At 37.2% G+C, this 13,340-nt stretch overlaps 1 protein-coding gene across 6 annotated transcripts in view; it reads left to right on the top strand.

The window, feature by feature from the left end:
- Window positions 1-4,833: 4,833 nt before the first annotated feature.
- LOC136350435 (protein kinase C-binding protein NELL2-like) overlaps window positions 4,834-13,340 on the top strand; it is a 30,052-nt gene continuing 21,545 nt past the window's right edge. For all 6 annotated transcript variants that reach the window (XM_066302166.1, XM_066302157.1, XM_066302146.1 and 3 more), the window contains exon 1: window positions 4,834-5,054. In XM_066302166.1, the coding sequence (XP_066158263.1) occupies window positions 4,985-5,054 (70 nt within the window). In that variant the 5' untranslated portion in view covers window positions 4,834-4,984. The remainder of the gene's footprint in view (window positions 5,055-13,340) is intronic.

Raw genomic sequence — 13,340 nt, 5'->3', positions numbered from 1 at the left:
AACCCCTTACTTCACATTAAAAACCGCAGTTTTTGCTTTTATACACTGGATAAAATCAGACGATTTGCCTGTGGTTATAATATTGCTTCGAAAAATTATTAAAATAGAAATGCTTTTAAATCTCTTCCTGCGACACCCATCAACGCTAGACGATACTTTATCATTTCCTCACCTATGGGCCGATGCGTCACGTCTTGGGATAAACAAAACACCATCAAAGGTAACTTCACACCCTCGCCAACTGCCCTTGGCACACGTGTCGCCCCTCGGCACGTGGGGTCGTATCACACATGTAACGGATCCGTTATCAATTGGCCGTATCAGCCTTCAAAGGGCCCCGTCTTGACTTGAGGCCCTTTCCGCTCGAGCGTCCCCCTTTCGACAGGTGGTGCAGAATTCTTATTATTACGTCAGATGGTCAAGCCGTGTCTCGGTGGTTGATTGCCATGGTTGGGGCCATATTGCACTTCCTTCGAACAGTAGCGTAGATTTCCGTGTTAATTTATGCACAAAATTGTATGATGGAAATTCCTAGATTGTTTCGAGGCGTTGTATTAGGTTAAACTTAGCCACATGTGGCGCTTAATCTTTGCAAAAAAATTTCAGCACTGGAACAACTCATTTCCAGATACTTTTAACAGGAGAGTCCGCGATAGCTACCCAAAATTGTGAATTTATCCACGCAGCTTTTCTTTATTCTTATCTGAGGCATGTTTTCAGAAACAAATTTATAATGCAGCTTTGCTCTATTTCTCGTTTGAACGACAAAATTCTTGCAAATTCGGATTTTTTTTAATTTAAAACTTTTCAATTTCGTCTTTCAAGAAATTTAAGATTTAAAAAAAGTAGATATATTTTTCAGTTTTATTGTAGGATGACGGACTTTCAAGAAAACGGCTTAAATTTGAATATACTCAACCTGTAGAACTATACAATAACCATTGTTGTTACAGGTTCTTTTTTAACTAAATTATGAAATTAATTTACCTGCTTTAATTATCTAAATAGTTATGAAATATATCTCGTTTATTCCCCAGTTTCGATTGGAAAAATCGGCGCTGTTTTTGTGAATATTAGAAAAACTTTTTTTAATTTTGAATCCATTTACTGTTGGATCTTTATCTCCCTTCATTTGGAGGAATCCATTTTCTATGTGGTCCCAAATAAACTAAATTCTGGGAACGGTTAGCAATTGTGGATAAGAAAAGGGCGATTTTCGTCCATTTTATTCATTTTTTTAATTTAATACGTGTAAATTTGACCCAAATAATTTAATAGAATAAAAATTTTATTTTCTGCTTAAAATAGTGTGAGCCAGGAATTTTTATTGCAAGTCATTTAGTAAATATGAAGTAAATAACAAGATTATAAAATCGACATTTGCAAGCAAATTTTTTACAGCCTCTTTATATATTTTAGAAGAAAAATGAACATATAAAATTTTGTATAAATATAGAAAAAACGATAAATAATTTTTTCTTTGTTTGCAAATCTGTTGATGGCTTCAGAACTTAGAAAAAATTATAAGGAAGAGAAATAATAGAAGTAAAATGTGTGAACATGAAGGTGTAAAGTATGTGAAACATTCTCTTCTGTCTTGTTTAAAACCTTATTTTCTGTGTTGGTGGTTACGCTAACTGCTGTTTGTTAGTATTTAGTTTCTTTTTATGTACTGATGGTTGACCTTTTGTTCAAATATAGGTAACTAAGTGTTATCCACGGTTATTGAACAAAAGCCCACACGACGGTTTTCATTAAGTAAAATATGCATATGCACTTTTGTTTATTTTACGCTTCTTTGATAATCGTTCTTTGGCACCGTTCCATTTAATTCTGTGACCATTGTTAAAGGCGTGTTGGCAGATACATATTTGCCCTATCAAAGTCTCTATTCTTCTCTCTACGTTTCACCATGAAAAATTTCTCATATTCACGGGGGAATTTTATATATGACATTTTTTTGTTGTGTTCGTGTTGGTTTTGTGGTTTTCCCTTAGCAAATTTTACACGTTATGTGTTTCCTGACATAACGATTATTTTTGTGGGGCTTGGAACACCATAAAAATGAAGTGTTTTCCTGTGGTGAGGTGTTAATTTGTATCTTTCTACGCCGCTAAAATTAATTTCATGTTCTTTAAATATATTATAAATTTTTCCCTCAAAAGTTTTTCTCAGACTTTTATTTAATTTCGTCCAATTATCATCTGCTAAAAACCTTAAATTTTTGGCGCAAAAGTAACAAAGTCTCTTACGACTGTAGTGTCAGTTTGGTTCGCTGAAAGAACCTCAATATTATTATCTTGGTGAAGAAAATTTAACGCCTTTTTTTGCGGATTATGTGGAAAATTGGCTTATAACTTCTTCTCCATCATTTCTTGCTTTCGTTTCTAAAACTGCACTTCACATTTGCTAAAGGTGTGATGGTTTCCCATTCTTTTTAAATTTAACCAACCTCGCAACTTTAGCTGTTCCAGAAATATCGATGGTTGACGGACTTTAAAAAGACACCCTGTATAGAGTAATTTAACTACGTTATTGACCCGAAATTATAGAATAATGAAAAGAAAATTCCGAACGAGAAATTGAGAAAACCAAGACATCGAATACGACACTGACGGATGAAGGATGCTACGCGTCGACGGATGACGGATGCATCTCCGCAGTAATTTTAACTTAAACGATTTTATCAATTAAATATTTGAACTGTAACCTATGACGACTTACCTTTAAAATGCATTTTCTTTCCAGGTTAGTTCTTCGCAACACCGACGTTGTAAAAACTCCGATTGAATATCAATCTTTTCTCATTGACATTACGAATAGTCACTAAGCACGGTGGCGGTAGATGACGATGGCGGGAAACTATTGTCAGTTGCCACTACATTGAACATGACATGCTCACACGTCGTAGAAACGGGCTCTAAGATGATGTTAGTGATGCCGCTATTCTTTCCATTTGTATTTGTGTCTTGTAATTGAAGGCAACCGGATTGATGAAAGGTAGCGAAATATTTTGAAAAATGAACTGTCCATATTGCTCCAAAATTTAAACTTAGAAGTGCATTAGAACATGTGATTGTTCAGCCCACTACTCAGCGGTGGCACGGGAAGTCCTTGATCGTAATTTTAACGGTCGATGAAGTGGTAGATCTGTCTCGGTGAATTGACCTGCTGGATTTCCAGATCTAACTTCGCTGGATTTTTTTTGTTGAATAACTCAAAAGTCAAGTTTATAAAGAAGTATCAGCGATATTTGAGAACATAATTTAGCGCATTATAAATGCTTACGTCAGTATTCCAGAAAACATACTTCGACAATGTAGGGGGTCTCTTAAAACACGCATAAATAAGTGTATTGAAGTTCAGAGACACAATTTTGATCATTTACTTTAAATAAAAGCTATATAAAAATTCATGTTTTTATTAATTGTAAAGCAGATATCATCAAACCTTTCGGTAAGTCATAACCGAAAGAGAGATTGGATTTCGTTAATTACAGTGTTCTTTTTCGGCCAAATGTTTAATTATTTTTAGCCGTATTACCCTTATCTGTAAAAAAATGGGGGTTGCGATGTGAAATTAAAAAGTGAACTCCCACTCCACTCACACGGAGAGTGAAGAAGAATCAATTTTAACACTAATTATTTCCCCCTCATAGAGATTAAAGCTTGAAACTAAACATTTCTTCATAGGATGCCTAGTATTCGAGATATTTCGATTAAATGTTACACACTGTATATGATGACATCTCTTATGGTCAACACAAAGTGTCTAGCACCATCTTGCAATATCAGGGTCACATTTAAGTAGTGTTCACAATCAGGATCTTGCGCACATATTCACCATGGATTTACCAAGTAGTGCACTTTCGTTTATCTTGTGCGTGGCACATTGATTCAGAAAATCAGATTGATTTTGAACTGATTTTTGTTGACGTCGATCACTTTAACGAACCCAACTGGCCTATGGTCTTTGCCCATCATCACCAATTGGTGCAGCTCCTTCATTGGAAAGTTGAGTGCTTCCTTCACAGTTATTACCCCTGATGAGGATTCTATGTGCAAGTGCATGTGTTCATGGCGCTATTTTCTATCGCTGGAATACTCAACTTGAGCATTTTCACCGGCCTCATCACCTATGACTGACTTACAAACCACTAGCTCTGAGAGTAGAGTTTTATTGGATCGATACAAGTTCCTCGTCATCGAAATCAATACACAGGGTGTTTAATAACTAACCTGACACATACAGGGCGTCCCACGTAAAGCGAGTTGAATGGAGCTTATTGAAATGCAAAAAGATACAGGTAAACTTAAATTAGAAAAAAATACGAATTTTTGTTCTCTTTCACATTTCTCCGCAGGATTAAAATTAGAAATGTATGCTGGAGATGTCAAAATCTGAGAAAAAAACTGAAAACCGATTTTCGATAATCATAAATTATGATTAATTCGAGCTAAACTTGTTGAGATATCGCTGTCGGTTTGCCACGCTGCCGGTATGGATGAGTCGCGTTCCCATTTGCTCCTCGGGAAAGAAAACGCCGAAGATCGAAATCTTCGATCAAATAAATTTTGGCCTGCAGCTTATGATAGTTTCGAGTGTTCGAACGCCGAAACTGGAACCTTTCCATAATTTTCAGACGATTTTGTCCCGATCATCGTGTTGCTGGCATTAAAAATTGACGGCGCGCTTCGGAAGAATTTTGTCGCAGGACCGCACTCACAGGATTGCGGGGTGGACCCGCCCCCGGTCCTGCGTCGTCGTCGTCGTCGTCGGAGCGGCCCCGGTGCGTCGGGATCGCGCCGGCCGGCGGTGGTTCAGTGTCGCTCCGACTGCCGCCTTTGACGCTAATTCTTCGTGTCTCGCGCGCGCATTTCGAGCCGCGGATTGTCGTGCCGCCTCATTTGCCGCCCCGTCGCCGCCGCCGCCCTGCCATGGGCCATCGGCCGCCCGCCGCCCTTCTCGGCTAGACCGCCCCAGCATGGCCCTGCTCACCTGGACGCTCATCGCGGTGTTCCTGCTGTGCAGCAGCCACCGGCAGCTGACCCAAGGTGAGTTTTTAACTGCAACCGACCCCCATCTTCCTGCTGCCGCCCCCGGCCGCCGATTTGCCCCAGTTCGGGATGTCTATGCGACGCACGAGGTTTTTAACCCTCGTGCTTTCATTCCCTCAAATATAGAACACTACTCCCTTCAAATAACCTGCGGATATACGATTTTTAAAGGGTAGTTCTGCTACCTTTAGAATTATTTCTATTCTGAAACCAAATTGATTAATGGTCGTTAAGACACCGATTTCACCCATTCGTGACCTAAACGTAATTCGTAGATGAAATCAAATTGGTTTGTTTTAAAGGAAATTTTAATTTTTGGCGAAAGCGAAAAATCTGAGGAACTTGTAAATATCAAAATTTGATAGGTTTCTGAATTTTACCACTTCAATTTCAAAAACACTCTTAACTCAAGAGGAACTGGTGGGGGAGGGATGTTGAACATTCCATCGCGATGAATTTTGGGAATTTTTTCTGTACATTTAGTAGCGGACTTCCCAATTCAGTATTCATTAAAACAGGGTGGCAAGGTACCTCCCCAGCTTATTCCAGAGAAATCTAGATCTGATTCACGAAAAGTTCAAAATCGCATCAATTAGATGATATTTAAAAAACGATTTTTTACCAATATGGAAAAATCCAAAAAGTGAGGGAACTGAAAATGTCTATAGATTATCAGGATTATATGTGGAAATCTCAAAATCTGGAAGAGCACACGCGGAGGCTACCGCCTCTCTCAAATACTTCTCCTGCCCAAAAATGCATGCGATTTCCGTCACTTTGAATTGCCTATTTGGTCCTTTATTAGATAACCAACAAGACATTATCTGGTTAGAAATCTCTGATCCGAGGAATGTTGCAAACTAGTTCTGAAAATTTTGGGTTACTCGCATAGTTTGCATATTGGCAATTGGAAAAAAATTGGCGCCGTTTAAACCGAAATCGAAGTCTTCGAGAGACCGACCGTATGGTCGGTGCTATTGATCTTGTATCGATCAGCACGTGGTGCCGGTAGGTACAATGTTGTGTTGCCACATGTATTTTAACGAAGAGCAATATTGCAAAAACTTTAGTCGAGTTGAAATACATTAATGGCTTATTAAATAAGTTCAATGTGTTATTAAAATCGTTGCACTTATTTATCGTAAAAATGAGGCCCAGTGTCATGTCAGCACATTCGATTCACACTGTTTTTGTTACAAGTATTAAGCGATGTAAGCGATGGTGGACACACCTATTACATAAAACATTACTACATCACAAAAAAAAAATATTTTAAGATTAATATTTCTAGTGATTTCAGTACCTCTAGTGATTCAGTGAAAGAGAAACCTACATCACTGTGATGTATATACATATATGTTTCTGTCAAAATATAAAGAGTTTGAAATAAATTATCAAAGATCTGCAAGCGCGAGCTTTGCTACTGAACCTAAACACCTACGCCTATAAGAGACCACACATGTTTCACATGCGTCTTTGAGAATGGAACTTATTAATTTTCTCACATGGTATACGAGGGCAGGACCCTTGGTAGAATCTGCGATTTTTCCAAAACTCCTTGAACGAAGTACTAAGATGAATTTGGAGGCTCCTAACAAAAATGAGATGAGAAGACCAGGGCCCCTAATCACCTAAAACATCATGATATGGGGTATCAGCCAATGATTCATGTAGCAGATCATTTACTTTTATTGGTTAATTACCATGAATCGTGAAGCCATTACCATGCATCCATGTGGAGGAAGGAACCATCACTGGTTCTCCATTAGGATGAAGCATGAAAGAACATTAAAAATGCCAGTTTGCATAGGTTATTCCGGGCTTGGAGATGCTAGCTTCGGACCAACACCTTCTTTATTTAGATACTAAAAGTTTTCAGAAAAATTCCTTTTAACTAAAAAGGCTTCAAAGTAACGTAATTTCAAGAAAATTACCTACAGTACCTTTTTCCAAAATAGAAAAATGCATTTTGTTTCGTAATTGGGTGATCTTCGCAGTACTACGTCGTTGACGCAAAAATGGTCTTGCTAATGACAATTTCCTTCTTTTAGCTGTTTAGTAAGGAGTGTAGTGCCGATTTTAGGTGTAATAAGAGATTTTAATTTATGTGGAGGGTGTTGCTGAACCGATATATCTCGCATCTATTCGTGGTACCACTCTCATACTTATTAAGTAACGGAACCTGTAGTGTTGGTCTTAGTCCTAATACAAAGTATAGTTTTTTGCCAGGTTAGTCATTTAAATGCTTGTTAACGCCCCCACCATTACAAGATTTTCTCGAACATGGTTCCCTTAATCACTCCTTTTTTTTGATTTGCAAAGACATCATTGCTTATTTTGATCCCAATGCAAGATTTTGATTTTTTAAAAGACTCAGTTGTTGCCCAAGATACCCCATTCAAGTGCATTGCGCCGTCCTCACACCAAATTTGCTTAAATCTGATTCTGCTAATAGCGGACTTCTTTATAGTCGATTGTGAAGGTAGTAAATTTAATTTTAATTCCCATACAATATTTCGTTTTTTCTTTTCAAAGGCTTAGTTGTTACTGATCCAACATACCTCACTTATGTGTATTGTGTCATCCTTACGCGTACTAGAGTTAGTCAACGCCGATTTTTACTAATAAAAATTTTTAAAGGAACGTAAAGGAAATAGTGCTGATTTTTACCAATTAACACAATATTTTAATTTTTTGCCAACGAGCAAGTCATTGCCGCACGAACGAAGTTGAGTTACGTGCTTGGTACCATCCTCGCACGGACTAGAACTCAAAATTGCCTCACTCGAAATTTTTTCTTTTAATAAAAAAAAACACTCCTTTTTAACCCATTGTAAAAGCGGTGAAACTGATTTTGGTCTCAGTACGATATTTTGGTTTTTCCGAGAGTTTAGTTATTGCTGAACACACCCCAGTTCTGTGCGCGGTACTACCCTCGCAACTGCTAGATTCGTCCGAACCTCGATCCACATGCGGTAATGTTGATTATGCCATATGTATAATTCCAGTTGAAAGTTGCGATTTTTCAATAGATTTTCTCCGTTGATTGACGAACGTTACCTGACTTCTGCAGGGATATGTCGTTACGCCCTACCGATCTACCCTTAACGAGAAGGAAAGAAGAAGCTTTATATATACAATAAAGTAAAATAATCGAATTTTGGCAACATGGTTCCACCATACGCAGCGTGCGTTTCGAATGTGGGCCGGACCGTCTGAAATACGTCTGCAGGAATGATTTATTCGAGTCAGGAAATTTCGTCAGCCGATCTCCTCAGGAATTCGGCTAATTTGCGGTCCGATCATCAATGAGCTGGAATTGACCTCAGGCCATTGTTGCCGAAAAATTCCGATCGTAACATCGAAAATTTCTGCGGCTTTTTAACTCTGCTGATGGTGTCTAGCTTCTTCTCCGGTCAACGAATCGATTCAAATTTTACTGTTACGTGACTGGCGCATTTTTTCTATTCTAAGGCCCTCCATGAACTTCACCTGATGTTAAATTAGGGAGACACGAATGTCCTGGCTGCTTGCAATAGATCGATAGCCACCACCCTTCAAAGGGCTTCCTTTAAAGTGCACCTCAATATACAGAATGTTGCTTTCTGGTGTGAGGGTGCTGCCGCCCTTCGGTTTCACTGACCAAGAGCGTTATTGTTGTTACCCCAGTAGTATTCTTTCCAAGTGACATCACACTTTAAAGGCGTTGCAAAAATACTGTATGACGTTAATTCGTGTTTTGTGTAGGTTTGCTATAGAAAAAAAAACTGAGTACGTTCGCAATTTCGGTGTGAATGGCCAGCGCAATTTGGTGAACAATGCTGATCAAGAAAAACATCACGCCACAATTAATTAATAAACATAATGCTGATGAAACAGGTATTGTTTCCTCATTATATTAAGTAATTGGAAGACCGAACACCTACTAGCGACACATTCATCATAAGAGCGATTCCCACTCATGTTGGTGAATTCTTCATGGCGACGATTGAAAAAAAAATAAAACAATTTGAGACATATTTGGCTGTCGGCCAATGGAAACAAATCGCCGTTTATTAGATCAATTAAGACTTGAAAAACCATTATTGACTGTTCACTGTTAAGCGGTCAGTTTATTTGAGATCAATTTAACTACCTAGAAATCATATCGCCGATAGATCACGTTTATTTTTACACATCCTGTGACGAAATCACTTTTAACTATTAGTCCGATTTGAAATGTAGTTAATGCATAGGATCATCTTTATTCGGTGTCTGTACAGGGTGGAAAAGTGAAGACGTGCAAATATATGGAACATATGTAAGCGATTCACCAGAAGACCTGAATGGGAAAAGTTCGCTTGAACTGAGTGGGTTTGGCAATCTTATCATGAATGAAGTTCAGTGTCATACATAGTAAACCCCAAAGATTTTCCTCTAGTTAAGTGTCTGTACTGGGAGTAACACTTCCTCAAATAATTTCCAAAAAAAGTTCTTTTTCTTCCTTCTTGTTACAGCAATTTTTATTCAATCGTGACTTGAAGAAGAAACTGACCGGTGTTTTAACCAGAATTGGTATTAATTGAAGAGAAGAATAAACTCTGAATCTTCACTCTAATTGAGTGTCTTTGAAAAGAATGGTGTCCGAATTCTAAACTATGCAGTTCATTCTGGATAACGATGAACAACATGGAGATCTTGGAAAGAGTGGTAGATATAAAATCGCGTAAATTGGGAAAAAGTTGCGCAATTTAAAGCGAATTAATTATCTGTTTTTATACCACCTAAATTCTGTATGGTTACGAAGTTATCCAGGGAAAAACTAATTTGGCGATTTTTCGTTTTTCGAATATCTCTTAAATGGTTACAGTTAGTCGAACGAAACTTTTAAATTATTAAGAAATTTTTTTGAGAGATTCGTAGCAGTACTGCCTGTTTTTTTTTTAAATTAAATCCTTACTTTCGGAGATAAATTGTTAAACTTTTTATTGTCATATACGCACAATACCGAATATTTATATTTTTCAAATCGGCTTAAAATTACTTTTTCGAGCCGTGTATTACATTTGATACATTCCTCAGAAACTACAAGTTATAGCCAGTAAAACATTTTTTGATAAGTCGGCTGTAATTGTGACTTACAGCAATGGTACAGATTAAATAAATAAATAAATGCTATGGAGGCGGGGAAAAGAGCATATTTATTTCAACGTTCGTTCTAACTTTAAGCTTCTATTCGATTCAAATTTAGCCGTATTTTTGATATTATAAACATAATTTAATTAAATTAATCTTTTTCTCATTTTATGCGGATTTCAGGAGCGCGCATAACTAAATATAATGATGCACGCATCAAAGAAATTTATGGTCTTACATCGTTAAAATACTTCGACGGTCACATTAACATTTATTTATTTATTTATTTATTGCAATAACTCAAAATTATGGCGGACTTATTAAAAAATAAATGTTTTAATGGCCACAACTGATCGAGTTTCTGAGCAAAATACCAAATTTAATTCATTGCTGAAAAGGAGATCGTATGACGATTTGAAAAATATAGTTATTCGGTATTGTGCCTCAAAAATTATAAATCAAAAATTGAAGCTCTTATCTCCGAAAGCAAGGACTTTACAAGGAAACTGGCGGGACTGCTACGAAATTTTCAGAAAAATGTCTTAATAATGTTTCATTCAACTAACTGTAACCGTCTAAGAGGTATTGGCAAAAGTTAATAACCCCCCAACCATATTTTTTTCCCGATACATTTGCAACCATTGAACCACAAAATTTCGCCAGTATACAAACAGATTATTCATTTGTTTTAAATTGCTCAATTTTTCCCTAATTGAAACGATTTTGAATCAAGTAATGTTTCCGAAATTCCCATTCTGTTCATCCTTATCTGGGACAGAGTGCATGCAGTAAACACATATATATATATATTTCAGTTCCTTTTCCAGTGAATTTCATTCAATCACGGAGCGAACAATAAAACCAGTTTTATATCTATTTTTCTTAACTCGAGTAATGGTAATTTGAGAGGAAACTAAATCTCCAATAGAGACTCTTTGAAGGGGAGAGACAGCTTCTCAAATTAACAAGCAAAATTTCAATTAATTGTTTTTTCGCTCTTGGTGTGCAGTAATTTTTAGTTAATCGTCTCCTTAATAATCGAACGTTGACCTTCATACTTTAAAGCTCAATTTGCGTTAATTGTAGCGAGAAATTAGCCCCGGACGTTTTAGATTTTACTCCGATTGAAGATATTTTCAGTGAACGATAGTTCTTCAAAATATCAAAAATTTCTGCTTTTCTTGTTCTTCTCCATTTCCATAATTTTCATTGACTAGTGACCTCAATAGTAGAAATGTAACTGGGAATATTTTTAACTCAATCTGTGCGAATTGGATTTTATTTAGAATATTAGGACGTGGTAGCTTGTCAAATAAATCCTTCTTTCTGCGCCTTCTTATTCTCATGCGACCATTCAGTTGCGACCTCAAAAGGGATCATAATGGATGTTTTTGCATCAATTTATATGAGTTCAAATTGTAGCAATTTGTATGGGATCGCGGCTTCTGAAATTTATGCTAACTCCCTTTTTATCAGACCGTTCTGTCTCTGAAATTGCCGCCCTCCTTTCCACTGTTTCTCCTTTATAAAATTAGACAGCTTTCAGAAGACAAATTTCCAGAGAGAATGTTTAAAATTGTTGACACCAAAATTTTTTACAAATATTGCTATCTCATTAAACATTCCACCGAGTACAATATAATTTGGCAGTAGACGTTCTAGGGTTTAGACTAAGCCTGGAAAGGTGTTTCTGAGGCAAATAAAAAAAAGATAATTGAACTGAATTCTGGGGAGTTAGTTGATGGATCAAGAAATAGTGTCTTTCCGGTAACGGTTTTTCAATTTGTGGATTAAAGTCACTCTTTTCCACGTGACGTTCGAATTCCGCCAATAATTTCTTCCGGATTTCCGGGATTTTGGTGGAACTTCTGCCTAATCTAGTGTCATTATCACCTGTCCCATTCTACCTCTTTCTTCCAAAGTTTTACCGCGAATAAATTCGCACCAGCGTAACTTTCCAAATTTCTATTCCGACTCCAAAGGCACGGTGTTGATTTTTAAAAATAGCCCACTCGCATTTCTAATTCCGCGCTCTGTCGCTTTAATAGTTACATAAAAAATATCAAACAGCCGTCCTCGTATACAAATGGTTGTCTAGACTTCGTCTCGATCTCAGACGAGGACTATTTTCGGCCTCTCGGGGGTCACCAAATCAAAATATCACTCTCAACGCACTCTTTCCGATGGCCCCTTAATTGAAACTTGCGTCTCAGAAGCTATCAATTCGTCATTAGCCATTAAAACGTTTACCGTGTCGCTGTGTCATCCATACATTTTTCACTTGTCGATGGGACGAGTTTGCTTTTGTCCCGGGCGCCCGTATTGGTTCCGTCACTTTTGATAATGTGGAAATCCACCCGAGCGCAGCCCCAAATTCGACAACGTCCAAACTCGACAGCGGTTTCCCCGAGTTAAACAATTTTAATAGATTTTAAAATGTTTTTCAAGAAACAAGATTTATACCTACTTAAAATCTTATTAAAGCTCAACACAACGCGAAAAAGCAAACATTGCGAATAGTGTTTATTGACTCAATCTGTTCTTGAAGTAGGACTGGGAGGTCTAGTTCATTTTCATGCTGGCTTGAACTTCAAACAGCTGCCATTTCCTGTGTCGATTGAGTTCGCACTGGAAACAATGATTTTATATTGTTTTGATAAATTAGTAGCGAGTCAATCGTGTGTAGCACTAAATCGATGGGAAAAATCGGAGCCTTTGAGAGTGTCATAAGCCCGAGCAAATATTAATTTGCCAGGGAGACTTCGAGCCAAGTGATTTATTAGGTCTGTTCGTTTGACTTATTAAACATTCCTTTAAAATTATCGGCGGCTTTAACCGCCATCATTTCGCTGTCGTTTATTATCAGCAAGCACTGCAAGTCAAGGGAAATTGTCCTTAATTGATGGCAACCCTTCTAAATTGCACCACCAAAAAATTAAATTTAACACTGTGGCAGAGAAGATTTAGGAGGCAGAAAAATCAACTCGCATCGACATCTCAAAGATATACTTTTCAGCTAATTCGTTTCCTCATTTCTCCTTCTCAATTAATTTCTATAAAATTTTCAAGAATTTCCTTTCACACTCCAGAAAAAGTTTATGGAAAGATTTTATCGTTTAGATTTCTACATTGCGAGAAACATTGATTTATGGATTTCCCTGATATAAA

Source organism: Euwallacea fornicatus, chromosome 1 (assembly GCF_040115645.1).
Source record: "Euwallacea fornicatus isolate EFF26 chromosome 1, ASM4011564v1, whole genome shotgun sequence".
Taxonomy (NCBI): Eukaryota; Metazoa; Arthropoda; class Insecta; order Coleoptera; family Curculionidae; genus Euwallacea; species Euwallacea fornicatus.
Note: the sequence above shows the minus strand (reverse complement) of the source record. Positions and strands in the feature narration are given on the sequence as shown.